Source organism: Lissotriton helveticus, chromosome 2_2 (assembly GCF_964261635.1).
Source record: "Lissotriton helveticus chromosome 2_2, aLisHel1.1, whole genome shotgun sequence".
Taxonomy (NCBI): Eukaryota; Metazoa; Chordata; class Amphibia; order Caudata; family Salamandridae; genus Lissotriton; species Lissotriton helveticus.
The window spans coordinates 143,675,609-143,693,335 of NC_136060.1; the positions used below are offsets into that span (position 1 = coordinate 143,675,609).

At 43.6% G+C, this 17,727-nt stretch overlaps 1 protein-coding gene across 3 annotated transcripts in view; it reads left to right on the forward strand.

The window, feature by feature from the left end:
- Positions 1–17,727, forward strand: part of CORIN (corin, serine peptidase) — a 1,859,037-nt gene that overhangs the window by 1,241,834 nt on the left and 599,476 nt on the right. For all 3 annotated transcript variants that reach the window (XM_078678226.1, XM_078678228.1, XM_078678227.1), the window contains exon 8: positions 3,748–3,858. In XM_078678226.1, coding sequence (XP_078534352.1) covers positions 3,748–3,858 — 111 coding nt within the window. The remainder of the gene's footprint in view (positions 1–3,747; positions 3,859–17,727) is intronic.

Consider the following 17,727-nt stretch of genomic DNA (forward strand, 5'->3'; position numbering starts at 1 on the left):
GGCATACTACAAATTTTACCCATAATGCATTTTAATATTTGCCTAATTTGGTGCAGTTAGCATGCAATCTGTGCTTCTTTCAAACTTGGAAATATTAATTGGAAAATGCAAGTGAAATAATAGACTTTACAGTTTGATTATCTAGTGTAAAAAAGAAAATAGCATTATTTCATTACGCAAGTACGAATACAAGTTTTTAGGCAAAACATGCTTTATATCTTGTAAAAAAGCACATTATTTCTTTAAAGGAAGATATGTTTGACGCTACTGCCAGCAAGGTGGAGCTAGCAATGAGTGCAATACGTGAGTGTAGGTTTTAATTGACTTTCTTGAATAAAAGTCTGATTAAACTCAACGGTTTTTAAGCTGCCACTGCAAAGTTAATGGGTGGGTGTGTGTGCGCTAATCAGAGGAATCAGCAGGAGATTCGTCCTTATTACAAAAATCCTTTGCAAGTGATTTAATTTATAGATTGTCTCTTGGTGGGTCCTTCACAGTTAGAGTTTGCGTCCCGCAACCTACCACCTAACCTGTATCATCCTCGCCAGGGTTGACTGTTGGTGAACCTCAAATGAATGGCACGACAATTATCCATTCTAGGGTTTTAGTGGGTGGGTGTGTATTTGCCTAGTCGCTCTGATGTGTGCATGCTTGGACAGCCAATTCGGTTCGCCTGTTCTGTTTTCTTCAATGCAGGACTGCTCTGTGTTCTGTAATTTGCTCGTGGTTTGTGGTTGGCTCATCCTAATCCTCAAAAATGGAAAGTACACTGACAATAAGTACAAAACAAATTCACTTTAATGAAATGAACATCTTGTTTAAAGAGGTTTGTTACTTTGTACTCAAAGCGTGACATATTGAAAGTATTTATTATGTTAGATAATGCCATATGCAGCATACAATTGACAAAAAATAAGACGCCCAGAAAGAAATATTTTCAAACTGTCTGTGACTTCTTGCACCTCCTCCTGCGGGCAAAATTGCTTTAAAATTACATTTTGTGCCAATGTAACCTTACCATAGCACTCTCTGGTGCACACCAGTAGTCCTCACACCTACACAGTTCCTTTGAAACAGTAAAAAATGCATCTTACAGATAGTGCTGTGATGAAATGAAATGAAAAATACATATGAAATTTCGGGGCCAAACGGTTTCACCACATACGCCTATTGTTTCAAAATCATTTAATCACTGGATTATCTTTTCTTAGATTCCTTCATGGTTGGTGATAAAGTATTCCTTTTGGCTTGTGCGAGCCTATCCGGCTTGACTTCCACACGGAAATGACAGCTCCTTCCAGTGGTTTATGTTATGTTAAAAAAAAATCATATGCTGTTTTGCCATTACTATGGCTCCCAGCATTCGCTTAGGGGTTTGAGCATAGGTGAAAAAAAGTCTTTCCAGTTCTACACATCTTCCTCAGTAGGACTGAAGAAACTGTTGCATTAAACACTGTAGAATGACCTTCAATTTCTGCAATTAAGCAATAACTGATCTTGCATTAGCCACCTCACCTTCCTTGGCATAGATGTTGGAGGCTTTGTGGTGCATGTTCTATTAGGGCTACTAGCCATAGAAGAACTTCTTGCCAATGAATGAACACAGATTCTAAGAAGTGTGTTATGTTCTGTGATTGTAGTTGGTGCATTCCCCATGTCATTTGGAATGTTTGAAGGGACTGTCGGAGAAATGGGTGGCGGTTGAAGGAGGACCTGGGAAGTGAAGCGTGTCATTCAGTGGCGAAACAAAGGCCCCTACAGTCCCCACAGTGCGTGCGGTGGGGCTGAGCTCCTGGCGGGCCCCCCTCAGCACAGTACCATGACCTGAGCGGTCATGAGTCAGTCGGGAGGGGGGTGGGGCCTTCCATGTACTTTGCAGCAAGGCCCCCTCAAGTTTTGTTACGGCACTGACATAAATGTGACCTTGTGTAATGTAACAGGTGTCACTTAAAGCTCTCCAATGCACTTGGGCCGAGTTTGCTCTATATAAATCTGCAAAAAATCGTAACACAGGGGCAGAAATAGTTGCTTGAACTTAAATCTTTTATTATCTTTAAGTTGTCACCTGTTGTAATTAAAACAATGAGGCAAACATATGTCCGAAGAAGAATAACAAAACATAAAAGAATAAAATAATGGAAGCAACTCTCCTTAACCATTTAGCCTGCGACAAAGGGGGGTTTTCTCTCTCTTTTCAAGGGTGCCCATTGACTCCTTCTGTCATGGATGCATCTGAAATTTGAATTTCATGGGCGCTGTTGAAGGGCACAACAGCTCTTAGAGGAAAGTAGGCTTGAGTGAAGGATTGATGAAATGTCATTGCGCCAGAACATACGGGTCCTGGTTTCGAGTTGCCGTGCTAATGGAAACTCCTCCGACCTGACAACTAATCCCAAAATCGAGTAGAGGATCTGGCAGCAATTTTTTTCCCACCCTAGGCCTAGAATAGTGGAAAAAATCTCACCTGCAGTCTCCTACATTCCCCATATAAATCAAGTAGATTTTCTCTGAACATCCAAGGGTCAATCAACCAGTCCCAAAGTATACAGATACAGGTAATCCTGTTGAATACTATAGAATACTTGAATAGTATAGAAAATCAGTAAATATGTAGGTTTACTATCTAGACAAATTAATAAATAATTAGAATATCTAATTGTTAGACATTATTTAACAGTATCATTGCTGAGCATTGGAAATTCTGGATGGACATTTAATAGCTGATTACTGGTGGTCTGTCAAATTACGACCACTGTGCAAACACCTATTTTAGTAAGGTTTGCAATTAAAGGTGGGGCAAAATTTATCACACCCGCCAAATACAGTTACATTACAATCAAAGTTTGCACCCTTGGTTACATTTCAACAGATCAAACCTGTTGAAATGTATCCAGTTTAAAGGCCTGTTATTTCTCAGGCCTAGCAGATCTTGGCAGGGCTCGAGTCGGGGGTACACGCAGGTACACGGCGTCCCCCACTCTTTTTACAGGGTGGACGCCGTCCCCCTGCCAAGAAGTTGGGCCCCACAGAAATATGTTGAACTTGTCCCGGTGTAATTTTCAGACACCAGGACATGTTCAGCAGCACCTGCACGTTGCCTCCTTTCCATTCCCAGCAGCAACGTGCAAGCAGCGAGGGAACCTTTTTTCACCTCCTGCTGTGCCGAAGTTAAGGGGTCACCTGGCCTCCTTTTGTTTGTATATGCTGACTGGGGGGCCACCTGGAACGTTACATTTAAATGTAAATGCCACAGAGGGAAACAAGGGCCCACAGCTTGCCTTCTCTTCATAGGTACTTAAGAGAGGCATGCTTTTGCCTTTGTTCTGTCCCTCTATATAAATGCAGACACTGTAAGACTGTCAGATGGGTTAGTCTGTCCCAGTATTACACAAATAATTTAAATAGCACTATTGTATTTCTTTTATAGCGCTACGTTGTGACGTCATGAGGTCATTTGCATATTGTCTTACTTGGTTAGTCCCCCGACTTCTTTTTATAGGACTTGTGCCCTGGATCTTGGGTGCACTAATCACCAAAATCCGCATGTTATTCCCAAAAAGATGGAAAAGGCGATAATTATTACATTCGACAAATTCTGAACACCTAATTCTTGAATTTTATTGGGTTACGATAATCATCACATACATCAGGGCTTGAGTCTCAATCTACTCCTAAATAGTAAGTGTTGATTTTTTTCCGAAGGCTGATTTTGCCCACACATTATAATTGCTTCTCTTTTTTGCTTAGAGTGCGACCCTTTGATAGAGCACAGGTGTGGAGACGGAAGATGTATAACTACCCAATGGGTGTGTGATGGAGACCATGACTGCATCGACAAATCAGATGAAGTCAATTGTTGTAAGTTACATTTTATTCGGTCTGTGAAAGCAATTGATAATTGTTGTAACATAAAATGTGATTTTACCAATTTACTCTTTTATTTTATTTTTTTTAACTTCATCAAATGCTGTTTTTTCTAGTCATCTTACTTATGTTTTTCCTGACAGTTTCCGTACAATACCACTGGTATGCAAAGAAAGGAATGATAGCTCCAATAATATACATAGAGAAACAGAAATCACTCCCTCCGATAGCAGATCATTTGAGAGAATTACTTGATAGTCATTGGCAATGGGCATTATGAAATGTGTATTTCTCTCTTTATTTCCACATCCATCTTATTACAGATAAGTGAATCTTTTGCCCCCTTTTATAATGCAAAAGTTCTTCACCGCCACACTCAACACTGAATTCTCAACAAACTGGGCTTTTGTAACAAGATACTGAAAGCTCATAGGTAAAGTCTTACCTTGCCAGTATCACACCCATCTAGTCTACCTCACACTGCAGTGCACTGGACATGCTGATATGTCTTTCACATGTCTCCTGAACACGCGCTGGAACATGCAGGTTCCCTAGAAGCAATAGGCATGCTAATGTTACGAGACCCTTTATACATATTGGTTTGAACCCATTGTCATGTCAGTCCATGCTCAATCTACAGTGATGACTATAACCTCAACACAGCCACCATAGAAACCAACCAGCATGCATCCTGATTGAATTTATTAGTATTTTCAGGCATACAACTCAATTATATTATGTTAAAAAATAAATTCAAAGATATATACATCATACTGCTGTTCCAGAATGCACAATAGATGTTAAATCTCACTTCACTCTTGGTCACTGTATATAGTAGGCCCCTGTACTCCTTCTTCAAATTGCATTAAAATTTGCCTATAGCCTTCATGCTCCTTTTCAGCTGCACTGCTTCTCGCAGGTACTATTCCATTCCGTTGCTCCATCTCCCTACCACAGCGTGAGATTTCCCCTACCATGGTCACCCAAAAAAGACTCTTCTTCACTTTTGCCCAATACTGACATCATATGTCCTGATATTGGGTTTAGTGGTGTTTAAGTGGAAAAATAGAGAAAGCGAATGGGGGGAAATAAGGAAATCAGTCTCCCTCTTTCACACAATCCCGCTCGAATGCTTCCGAACGTTCCTAACTGCATACTTTGTCACCACCTGTGCTCTTTCCCTCCATTAGGCGAACTGCTTTGGGGACGCATCAGGGGTAAGTGACTTGGTTGTCAGGCCACTGACTCCCTTTAAATTTGGTCTTGCATTCTAGACCTGACGTCCAGGAGCTATGTATGGTCGCCCAAGACCCCGTGCTGGTTCTACGTGGCAGCAGAGGAGTGGGCGAGCAGCAGGTGTGATTTGTAGGCCCTGAAAACCCACCAAGGTTGCTCCTCCAACAGGAAGTTTTGGCTTTTCCACCTTTGTGGTCATAGTAGGTGGGTCGGGCAGGAAGAAGATGGTTGATGCAGGCGTTTGGTCTTTCATCTGGTGCAATTGGTAATGGTCCCCTTGAGAGTCATCAGTAGTGAGTTGAGTTGAGTGTGTAGGCAACTAGTGCTGTATGACTATGAATATTCTCACCAAAGCTGCTTTTGTTTGACATTCAGGCATTTTCTCGATTCAAACCTTACTGTTTATTCCTGGCTATTGGCTTATGACATTTGGTCTTGCTTGTCGTTATAGTTGCTACTAAAGGCTGGAGTGCTTCTGCCTTGTATCTGGCTGCAGCTCCACGATTTCATTGTATCTACCCTAATCTCTGATTATTTCCCGCCACAAGTTGATCCTGGCATTGCATTCATTTATTAATAATACCTTTGCACATCAATGAATAAAAATATAATCCATCTAAAAAACATTAAATTTGACCATTGTCTCTAAAATAATAAGATAAAAACATATAATAATCTTCATGGTAGAGCTAAGAAATTGATGATTAATAATGCTGTGATTAATAATAAAATCTTAAAAACTATACTTGGAGCTAATTGCTATTAGGCCCACTAATCTGCATAATATAGAAATTAAAGAGTTTTATGAGGTTGGCAACAATGCCGACTACAAACAACAGTATCCGTACATTTAAAATAAAAGTTAGTGCTGCAGATTCACACTGTTGAAGCATGCGCAAACTCCTTCGGCACACCTCCTGATCCCTAATCGATTAAACATAGGCTTCAATAACTTCTTACCTCTTACAAGCACATACAATGTGAGCCAGAGACTCCACATTTGCTGAACAAAACTAGCACATTTAGGTTCCCCAAAGTCCTTCCCGGTGTACCTGAACTCCAATACAATGAAAAGCAAAAGAGCAGTCTGGTCAATATAATTGTTTGCTGGAATGATACAGGGAACGACAAATATTCATGTATGTCAACAAGAGTATAAAGTAATTGTTGGATTTCCAAATGTTTGCCTTTTTTTAACTGAGTAAAATCTTCTTTAAATGAAATGAATTTGGCTTGTTTCATTATTTTTTGTTTCTTGTTTATTGGTAAGGATAACTGTATATCCCAAAGCTCAAATAACTACGAAGTACTAACTGAGCCGTCCAAATAAAGCTGCCAAGATGTGGCTGGGACAAGCTGCTTCTAATGTGTTTGTGCCAGATCAAATGTTTTAAACTGCTGAGCAATGTGGCATGCAATACCCGACTAAAAACCGTTAAAGAAGCTTTGTGCACTCTAGAATGCTTATTTACTGATTGAATTTGAATCCCACCTGTGCCTGAGAGGCGCTTTTAGCATTGCCACACAGTAGCCTACACGCCCAATTCTGAACAGTGCCAGTCCAATTGAATGTTTACCATAAAATGCCACAGCTGCATAGGTAAGAGTTTGCAGCAATATGAAGCAATAATACGGAAGATAAGGTAAACTGGAGGCCCCATACATTTAGGGCTCAAACATAGGAAAAATGCGCTTAATGCCATCTTTTTTTATTAACATGCTGCAGAGTGGGGCATAACCCCTCCCTTCTCCCCAAACCATATGCTTTAGTACGAGCTGAGTAGAGGTTCAGCACCCAAAAATTAGTGGTGACATATGATGAAATGCATTTATCTAATGCATACATTTTTCTGTCAAATAAGACAACAATATTCATAGCCAATGGCACTGAGTCACAACAAATGCATATGAAGAGGGTTTCTTCTTTCAATAAATCTTTATTCGTCTTTTTTCTTCTTCTAAAAACCACATCAGCGAACAGTAGCCAAAGTGTTTCGTCCGACAAGGACTTCTTCAGGGCTACAAAAATATGTACAGAAAACACTTATTTACAATATGTAAACTGCTAGATTGTTTTGGAGAATGCTTTTCATTTAGGAGTATAGAAGGGTTGTATTCCGGGTTTGATGCACCACCAAGAACAATTGCATCTTTTCCGTTTTAACACTCTGTTGGCAAGTGCAGGACATTAGTGCCTTGACACTTCTTTCTCTTTTCTGCCATATGTTATAGTACATACAAGCTGGAAATCGTTCAAGATTGGCATTTCCCGAAGACAATTGACCATTTATAACTATTTTCCTCCTGAGCTATTTGGCTTTGTTCTTCATTCATGATGAGATTATTTGTTGGTCAAGAAGATTCCAGGTCCAAAATAAATCTTTGAGGGCCAGTTGGTGTTCGGTTTAATAGTCTGCTGTTATCTGCATACTTTAACATAGGTAATGTATATTTGGCAAGTTTTAGGGAAAGTATTTGTTAGAATTGGGGGTCTCTAGTTGGCACAGGTAGGTACTTGTCACAAATGGGGACCCTCTCCTCTAGTCAGGATAAGGGGATTACACTCCGAAAATAACCCCTGCTCACCCCCTTGGTAGCTTGGCACAAGCAGCAAGGCTTTATCTCAGAGGCGTTGTAAGTTAAGCATTTGTGACCACACACAGCAACCCAGTGACAACACTACAAATTGACACCACACAAGGTTGTATATCAAAAATAAGTATATTTTATATATCGTTACCACAAGACCAATAAACAACAAAAATAATCCACAGTTCTATTAGATTTCAAGAGTTCTGGTTAAAAAGGCTTAGATCAAGGTTCTGTGCGAGTTGGTAGCCCTGTCTGGCTACAGCGTTGTTGAAATAAAACGGAGTCTAGCAAATCCAGCGGACCGCGTCGTTCCGGGCCCACTCAAATGTCGACAGACTCAGTCACAGTACTTTTTACTTGAGGTGGCTGGCATGGATGTGCGAGTCGGTTCTGGTGTTCGTTGCGGTGCAGAACGGAAGCGTTGCAGGACATGTTGTCCCTCGATGCGGTGCAGGCAGCGGCCCATTGACAGAGTCGGTGGATCCAAGGCGTGCGTTGCAGGGCGAGACGATGCTTCGTTGCGGTGCTCCCAGCTTGCGGTGCGGCGACAGAGCCGGAGTTCGGGAGCTGGCGTCGATCAGTCCGGACAGCAGTGAGAGTCGGGCGGTGCGTCGCGAAGCGTGCGAGGCAGTGCCCAACCTCGGTGCGTTCACAGGACTCGAAGTCAGCAGCAGTGACCGCGTCAGTCAGACCAGTACGAGTCGGTGTAGCGAGGCGTTGCACATCACTGTGTCCACCAGTCGCGTGCAGGCAACGGCTCAGTGACGGCATCAGGACATAGTCGGTGAGCTCAGAGCTTGCGTTGTTCGAGGCGGACGTTACTTGATGCGGTGCCTACAGGACACTGGGACGGTCATGAGAGTCGGTCACAGCTCCCTGCCTCTGTAGCCACTGAAACAGCGTTTCCAGCAGCAATCCACAAAGACTGGTGAAGTCTACTGGTCTTGAGACTTCGGTCAGGGGGCAAGCTCTCTTCCAAGCCCTTGGAGATCTTTTCACAAGTTAAAAGTAAAGTACACAAAGTTCTTTCACCTCTCTTATGCAGTCAGGCAACCACTGCAGGCCAATCCCCCAAGCAGCACTTTAGCTTGGGAATAGTCTCTCCTCAGTTTCCTCAGGTTCCTCTCCTCAGCAGAGGTTTCGTCTTGTAAGTCCAGAAGTGATCTAATTTCATGGGATCAGGGTCCCAATACTTATACCCCAAAATCCTTTGTTCTCTGAGGGGAGAGGGGCCTGTGCCCAGTCAAAACCAGTTCTGAATTACTCTGTTTACCAGACTTCTCCTTTCCTTTCGCAGGGCAGGCACATCAGACGCCCCACAGGAGGTGGAGCCAGCATTGTGGAAATCAAGTACAGTCCTGGAGCACTTTGTTGACAGTCTTCCTTCTCTTCTTTCAGTGTGCAGGGCAGAGGCATCAGACGCACCACAGGGGGAGGAGCTGGGATTGTAGAGGGAAGACCAGCCCTATTCAGGTCCCAGGTGCAACTCCTCCATCTAGATGCAGATCTCTCTATTCACCACCGGGCTGCCCTAGCCGGTCTCTTGGAATCCCCCAGCCCTGTCACTCACAAAAGCAGACGAAGGAATACACAACCTCGCAGAGGCAGGCTTAAATGGTTAGGCAAGCAAATACCTACTTTCTAAAAGTGGTATTTGCAAACACAGAATATTAAAATAAACTTCACTAAAAGATGTATTTTATTATTCTGAGTCCTGGCATACTAAACTCGAATTTCTACCATGTTCTCTGAGTCGGTTAGGATTATAAACATGTAATAACAGCCCATTCTGGCCTATGGAGAACAGGTAACCTTGCAATAGTGAAAAACGAAAATGGCTGTAATTTACTATTAGGACATGCCACACATATCAGGGCTTGTCCTACCTTATACTTACAATGCACCCTGCCCGTGGGCCTACCATAGGGGTGACTAATATGAAGAAAAGGGAAGGTTTAGGGACTGGCAAGTGGGTGCACTTGCCCAGTGAGCATAAAAGTCCCAGACTGTACGCAGGCTCTGCAATGGCAGACCTTAGACACATTTTACAAGGCCGCTTCTGGGGGTGGCACAACCAGTGCTGCAAGCCCACTAGCGGCAATTGCATTTACACGCCCTGGGCACACTCAGTGAACTGTACTAGGTTCTTCTGACAGGTAAAACAAATAGTCAATCATAGAATCACTAATTAATACATTCATTTACAGTAGGGAGCACTCGCACTGTGGCACTGGACAGCAGTGGCACAGTGCCCAAAGCATCTAACACCAGCAAAAACACATGAGGCAACAGCAAAAATGAAAGGGAGACCCACGCCAATGGTGCCAGGTCTAACAGTATTTGTCATAGCCAATTAAATATTGAGATCTCTGGTGTATAAGTTAAATAAAAGGGGTATATAAGTTAATTTAAACCTCTATTTGTAAGGAAATTTTTCTTAGAATAAATCACATAGGTCCCAATTTAACTGTAACCCGGGTATTAGTATATAGAGATGTAATAGCTTTCCGTAGAGTAGCTGAAAAACCCCATTATTGTAATTTTTATCGCAAAATATTGTCGTACTCACTATGAAATGTAGTTTCAAAGTCATAGAATGCTCCATAGATCGTCACACCCTTGAGACATAAAGCTCAGTATATCAAACCAGAGGTTACTAAGATTGACCATCACCAACTCTCAGAAATCGACCATGTTTGAATGCAGTGAGTTTAAAATGCTGTTAACCTGCTGGCCCAGAAATGTTTGCCTTCAAAATGGCTGCTGGGATTGCACTAGGGGCAAATGAAAGAATACCTCTGAAATAAACAATGTTGAAACATGGAAGAAATTGTCTGAACTTTAATGGATGGCTTACATACACTTTGGCTGTGCATCATAGGTTTGGGATCCTGACAAGGCTCCAGTTGGCACTACGACCAGGAGTGCCATTTGAGCGTGTTAAAGACAATGTTTTGCTGATCTTATTGTTTGGGATATCAGGTATATGGCTAGATACTACGCTTTTATCGGTCAAAAACAATTTGCTGGTATTGGGTACATACAGCAATTTAACATAAATTAACCAATCTTTCGAAGACTCTCTATTTCCTTGTCTTCTTGCTCCATCGTCAACAAAGTGAGTGGCATAATTCCAGGACTTTCCAATCACTGGTTTTGCTAACTTCACATAAAATGCTTATCTCGGGCTTCACGTTTAGCCTTTCAGGTGCCTTCTTATTTTAAGCCCTTACTCATTAATTGCTCCACATTTCTTAATGAGGGCGTTATTATAGTATGCTTCATTGCTTCTACCTCTCTAGTGAACCAAGCGTTACACTTACCAGGGGAGAGGAGGTAAGGGTGCCGAATATATAGCTGTTCTCCACTCACTGATTACCAGCTTTTGTGCTTGACCCATAGTTTGTTTGTTGTCAATAGGCTGGTTCAATTGAACGAGGCAAGAGTCAGAACTTTGTTTATCTCTTTCCACCTTATTCTACTTAAATTCTGAATACATTCAAGATTTCCTACCCACTGCGCTGTGTCATTTCGTGTGTGAGCGCAATAAATAGTGATTAACTGTGAGAAGTGTTCACTGCCAAGTCTAGGGAATATTTCGAATTCAAGGATATTCTTAAAGAGGTCGACTGAGAACATAGCATAATCCAAAAGTGCCTGTTGACATGATGATAGATGAGTGTGAGAGAGAGTTTGAGAGTGGTACATACATCCTTTGGGAGGTGGCTGTTTAGTTGTTGCCATTCTAGCTATAAAAAGCATTGAGTTTCTTCCCCCAATTTTTCACCGTTCCTTTTAGTTCAGCTGCAGTGAGGGATATTGCCGCATGAGTCGTCTTCTATCACCCAGGCCTCTAGTGCATTGCGCCTGAACTATCTGAGGTTAATGTCCCTTGTTAAAATCATATAAGTCTCTACATAGTCAGACATAATTTGAGAACATAAGTTGGGAAGGGCTCTTAAGAGTTCTTTTTTCCTGTCTCTACAGGGGTTTATATCAACGTTGCACAGAGTATAAAGAAACTGAGGTGAGTTAAGAGTGCTGGGGATAAATTCTAACTTGACTACTACATTTTCTTTCACATTTAACTCTACATATGCTGTCAAGTTAAGCTTATTAGATACATAGGTGGATAAATAATTCCCTGAGGCATTGGCTTCTTATTGCACTTTGTAGCTACAAAGTGAAAGTCCAGATAGCCATTTACTGGGGTCTCTCTAAAGGCCCAAGTTCCTTGTAAACATGCTATTTTTCACCAAAAAAAGCAGTTAACTTAGGATTTATAGAGCATCTTTCATTTTTTTAAAATTAATTATTTTTCTAAGAGCACAATAATGGGTTCTATATTGCTTTCAGTCCTGCGTTTTTAATAATATAGTTAGGGGCGTTGTGCTAGTGTATTAGTTAGCAATTTTCACTTATCTCACTATCATTTTGTACCTGAGTAGAACAACTACGAACATAGCCAGGCACCTAGTTAACATCCAGCTATTTACTATATATGTATTAGGGCCTCTTGCTCCATGTAAACCTTGATTTCTGACTGTCTCCAACTCAAGTTGTGTGTGTTCTTGTCATGACAGAGTGCACAAGGATACTTCTCTCTAGGGGCATTGAAGAGCCTAACACCCCACTCATCAAATAAATAACGTATTGTTTAAAAAATGTATAGCTAAAGCTTGACTAGTCAGTATCACTATGGTTGGCTCCCTAACTTCTGTCTCTGTTGGTGGTTTAAGCAAGATTGTTGTGATTTCTTTGCTTTTTACGCGTCTAAAGGCAGAATGTGATTTTAGTAACCTAACAATGTTGCCCCTATTCAACATATTAAATGGGCCTTTGGAAATGCATTCTGGGGACAAAATTAATTTGGGCTCAACATTTGGCAGTTTTAGTTGCTGTCCACTTGATCAAGTTTCTTTTCCAGCCTGGGTTTGCGCAGAGAACTATTGGCCAATAACTTGGAGTCCCTGTCCTGAATGGGTGAGGTAGATATGAGCTGATTACTCTCTTACAAGCATGTGGGACAGCTGATTATTAAACACCAGAAGGGCCGCCGCCATAGGGTCGCCCTGAAAACCCTTCAACTTCCTACGACACTGGGAGGGCTCGGAGCTCCGTCCTTCGAGTCATATTTCCTCGCGGCACAACTCCAATGGCTGTCATACTGGACGGCGGACCGTTACTCTCAGGAGACTGTCACCTCGACGGGCAGAATCGCAACCCCGGAACTCACCCGTCTTCTTCTCCCGGGAACCAAGCCTCGACGTACGTACCCCCTCCAGGTGGCGATAGCGCGCCGGTGCATGATGCGGATCCACCGAATGTCCCCTAACAGGCCTCCGTACTCCCCGTTGTTACCATTGATAGGCAAGACTCCTACTTTACGGCGCCATCCTTCACCGAATGGTCGCACTGCGGCATCACGGATCTGGAATCGTTATTTGAGGACGGCCAATTAAAATCACTTGACCGCTTGACCGCTGAATACGGGCTCCCCCCAGGCCAATTCCTCAGGTATCGACAGCTGATTGCCGGATACCGGCCCCATTTTAACCTCTACACTGGCGAGCCAGACACGCATCCAGTAATACACGCTGTCCTGCGTATGGGGGTGGGACGCCACTTAGTTACCTGGCTGTATAAATCCATTCGGGAACTTTCACAAGCACCTCTGACAACCTTGCGGGCTACATGGGAGGAGGACATAGGTCGCACACTACATGACTCGGAATGGACTAAAGCGCTCGAGGCTCCTAAACGCGTCTCTAGGAATGCCCGCTTCAAGAACATCCAATACTATATCCTCCAAAGGGCGTACCTCACCCCAGCGCGCTTGCAGAAGTTCTATCCCTCCACACCATTCTTATGCCCCAGATGCTGCTCCCCTGCCGCAGACTTTCGCCACATGTTCTGGAGCTGTCCAGACCTTCACTCCTTTTGGCAAGCGGTACACAACACACTGTCTGACCTGACAGGTCTTACTACACAATCCACCTGGGAATCCAGTGCATTAGGTATCCTCCATGTCCCTAAGCAAGCCCCAGTGCATAGGCGCTTCGTGTCCTTAGCGCTCCTGCTGGCGAATAGATGCATAGCCATGCGCTGGCGCTCCCCGGAAGGTCCCCCTATAGCGGCATGGACGGGGGCAGTCAGTAAATGGGCGGCGGCGGAGGAAGATGCTCTTAGAGAAGAAGAAGCCAAGGGCGCGCGTAAATTTCCCATTCCCATGGAATGGGCCATGCTTCTCTACAGTTTTCGACAATCCACGCGAATGGGTGACCCCCCTACTCCTTCTCCCCCCCCGACCCGAGAAGACCGTTTACACCTGGCTGTTGTCCCCCTCCCTGAGGCAGGTTCCGGATACCCCCTGCATCCTGATTGACTTCCCACCCTCCTGGAATGCGGGCTGAATAGCCCCCCTTGGGTTCGTCTCCCCCCACCCCCCCCCACCCCCCCGACGCCCACCGCCGATATTTCCACCACACTAGCGCCTACATGCTTCCCCCCCACGGTTTTGCCCCCCCCGTTTTCTGGTACCACCATTACATGGACTATACAGGCCCCGCTCCACCGCCCTTTGAGACGGGACATTATACTCCTGTTAACACGCACTGTCCTCCTTGCTCTACAAGTTAATGGTCTTCCGACCTGCACACATGGTTGCATGGTATGTACTGATGTTTGGAGGGAATGGATATTTGTACCAGTTGTTTAAACAAAAAACACGTTGCACGCATGGCTGAATGTTGAGGCCACGTCAGCGGCTGACTCACGATGTACTGTATACTTCGATGCAACAATAAAACAAATTTCAAAAAAAAAAAAAATTAAACACCAGAAGGGCCCTTGCGCTTTGACCAGAATTGATGGGTCAGCAGCATTTGAGGATCACCTCCGATCTCCTCTGTGGAAATATTGGTCTACATCCCCATTTCCCTACGTTGACTACTAGGCTTTACACCCATCAGTGGATTTGGATTAAGGTGTGGGGTTATGGCAGTGCTAATGTGGCCAGAGGGTAGAGCGGTAGGGAAGATCCCGGTGCGACTTGCTTCTCACTGTGTCCTCAGCCAGAGAGCTGCGCGGAGGCGGGGTCCCACCCACAAGGCCTCACGTGTGCTGAGAGTGTTATGTACACAGAGGGCGGTGGGCCCCTGCTTTCCTGTTGTCGCTTGCAGGCCGATTCCTCGCCAGGTGAAGGGCTGTTTCTAGCCAGCTCTCTGGTTGGTGTGCAGGGACCGTCTTTTCATTCCTACCATTAGGAAATTTGACCAGTTGCCACTTCAAGGACACTGAGGGCCCGATTCACAGAACTAACTTAAGACAAAATCCTACACTTACTACCATTTTGGTATTCACAGAAGGCCCTTACTCATTTTGGTATTCACAGAAGGCCCTACTCATTTTGGTATTCACAGAAGTTTAGGATTTTGTCTTAAGTTAGTTCTGTGAGTCAGGGCCCTGAGGATCTAGGTAAGTCAGTGATCGACAAGCAGGACCTGCGCACACCCAGAGGCAATTGTTGGGTGAGTGCGCTAACAGCGCCTCTATTATTTTGCTGGTGCACAACACATTCCTGACATTTCACCAGACACTGTGGAACAAGATACGTTGGAGGGAAGATAAGTATCAACCCAAGCCAAGCAGTACAAGGCACCCACTAGTTACTCCAACCTTCATTGCTGGCCAGGTTAAGTAAAAAGGGGCAGTTAGTGGACACATATAAGGCTATGTCCTATCCCACTCCCTCCCCTAAGCTTATCCTTCTGATTGTACATCCCTTGACCACCTTGAGGGGCCCTCTACCACTACAGACATCAATAGTTAAACTATAAGATTGGGGAAAGTCAGAGCCTCCCCCAAACTAACGATTCACAGAGGTCAGAAACATACACTACCTCCTTCATTCAAACAAAACAAAAACAAAGAAGCCCAGGACAGACAGTGCCTTATTTCTACCATAGGTAGGATTTTTTAAAAGAGCTCAATGGACTCTTTTAAATTATCACTCCTTAAAGGCCCTGGGGCTGTAATTTTCTCAACAACTAACAGCAAGGTGGCTGGGCTGCCTTCTCCAATCACTCTCTGCAGTCATTAACTAGAGGGATCAAGAACACCCGGTGCTAGATACCAGCTAATCTTCGCTTGTCAATGAACTAGTGGAGCAGCCTAGCCAAATTGTTACATCACATGTAGCCAGCCCCCTGAGCCCAATTCTGCCATGGCCCTGGCGAATGTGTTTAGATTATCTTTATTCAAGTTTCCAAAGGCATCTAACGACAAGATGGAGCAGCCTTCTGTAGGGTGCGCTTATGGTCAACACCACTCATTTGCCTACCACATGTATTCAATTCATAAAGGATGTGAGTAATGATCCTTCTAGCCCCCCTGCTACTGCTTTGGATCTTCTTTTGAAAACGTTTCAGTCCACGGTGGATGCTCTAAACTACCACTCAAATAAAATGGATGTACAAGTCGACCTTCTGAACACATTAGGCATATTTGTTGCTGGTATAGACACCAAACTCGGTTAGTTAAATAATTTTTACAAAAATCCACGCTCAGCCAGAGCACGTGGTCCAGCACACAGCATGTTCCTGCTCACCGCTTATCAAAAAAATTAGCATTCTACCCTCAGCTCTAAATTTTTTTACTTAAGAAATTAAAGTAAAGCTGAGACCCCTACTTACCAAAAGCCAGGTCAAGCATTCTAAGGAAACTTCCCCTAGACTCCCAATGGAACTTCGAAACCATTCATGCTCATCCATACAGCTGACTGTTCAGACCACGTTAGTCTGGAGGATTATCAAGCCACTAACTAAATAGGTGATGCTAAACTACTCATCACCCCAGTCAACTTAACGGATGTCCCACACAGTCTCAATCAGACAAGAAAAACGCAAGTGATTTTCTCAAAACAAGGTCTATCTGTAGTATACCTTATCAGAAAGCAGAAAACGTCTCTGCAGTACAAATTTCCACAAATAAAAGGTTGTGGATGAGACCAGAAAGCCAGGAATAAAAGGCATATTTATTCAGCAAAGTTTCCTGCTCAGGTGATCGTTTGGCCCGTACAGTTTTCTTTCCCCATACACAATCATCAGAAACATCAGGAAGGAATAAAAGTAGGAACAACAAGCGTGCAAGAAGCACCTCCTATGTTTTTTGTTATCGTTTTGAATCCTGCATTAATTAAACCGGGGCAAACTGACATCCAAAGCAAGGTGGAACACATCAAATAGCACCCTGTTGTTGCTCACAGGGAGAACAAAAGTCCCACACTCACTAACTCCCTGAATCCTGGCAACTTCAACACTTCAAAATCAGCATTACCAGACACTCAAAGTAAAGCAGAAAATACTACATGGCTTACAGCTGTTGCTCAAAGTAGAAGTCAAGGTCCCTCACTTATTACCAACTTAGACTGTGGCAACCTCAATGCTTTAATTCCACACACAGCTGACTCTGAAAAAGAATTCTGGGGGTCAGAAACTCATTGCACTCACAATGATGCAAGTACCACAAACCTACCTTTGCATAGTCAAGATATTTGCTCACATATGTCAACAGAGGACAACCCTTTTCGCAATGCTTGCACACAAGTAACTAGCACTAACAGCTCAAGCGCTTCATGGCTGAGTAGGCTCTTTTCATCAAGGCATTCTCAAACAGAGTACAATCCTTCTCGTAATACTTTCACTCAAGGAATCAGTTCCAATAGTCCAAGTGCTCCAGGGCTAACTAGGTTCAATCGTCAGCCACAATCTTGCTGCTATGCTTCACGGCCCATCCGGTCATAAGTTCCTTTAGCCCTCCCCCCCACAAAGATGTTATAAATGAGTATGCGGTCCACGAATGTTAAAAAAGATGGGTATCACAAGATCCCCTTGCAAAAGGCAATAGCGTGACGCTCGCTTCTTAGCTTAATCCATCCACCTTGTTTACAGCAGTCTCAACTAACTCTACAAGGAACATAAAGCAAGCCCATCAGGGTCAAGACGTCCACATGATTAGTAATAATGGCAACATTAC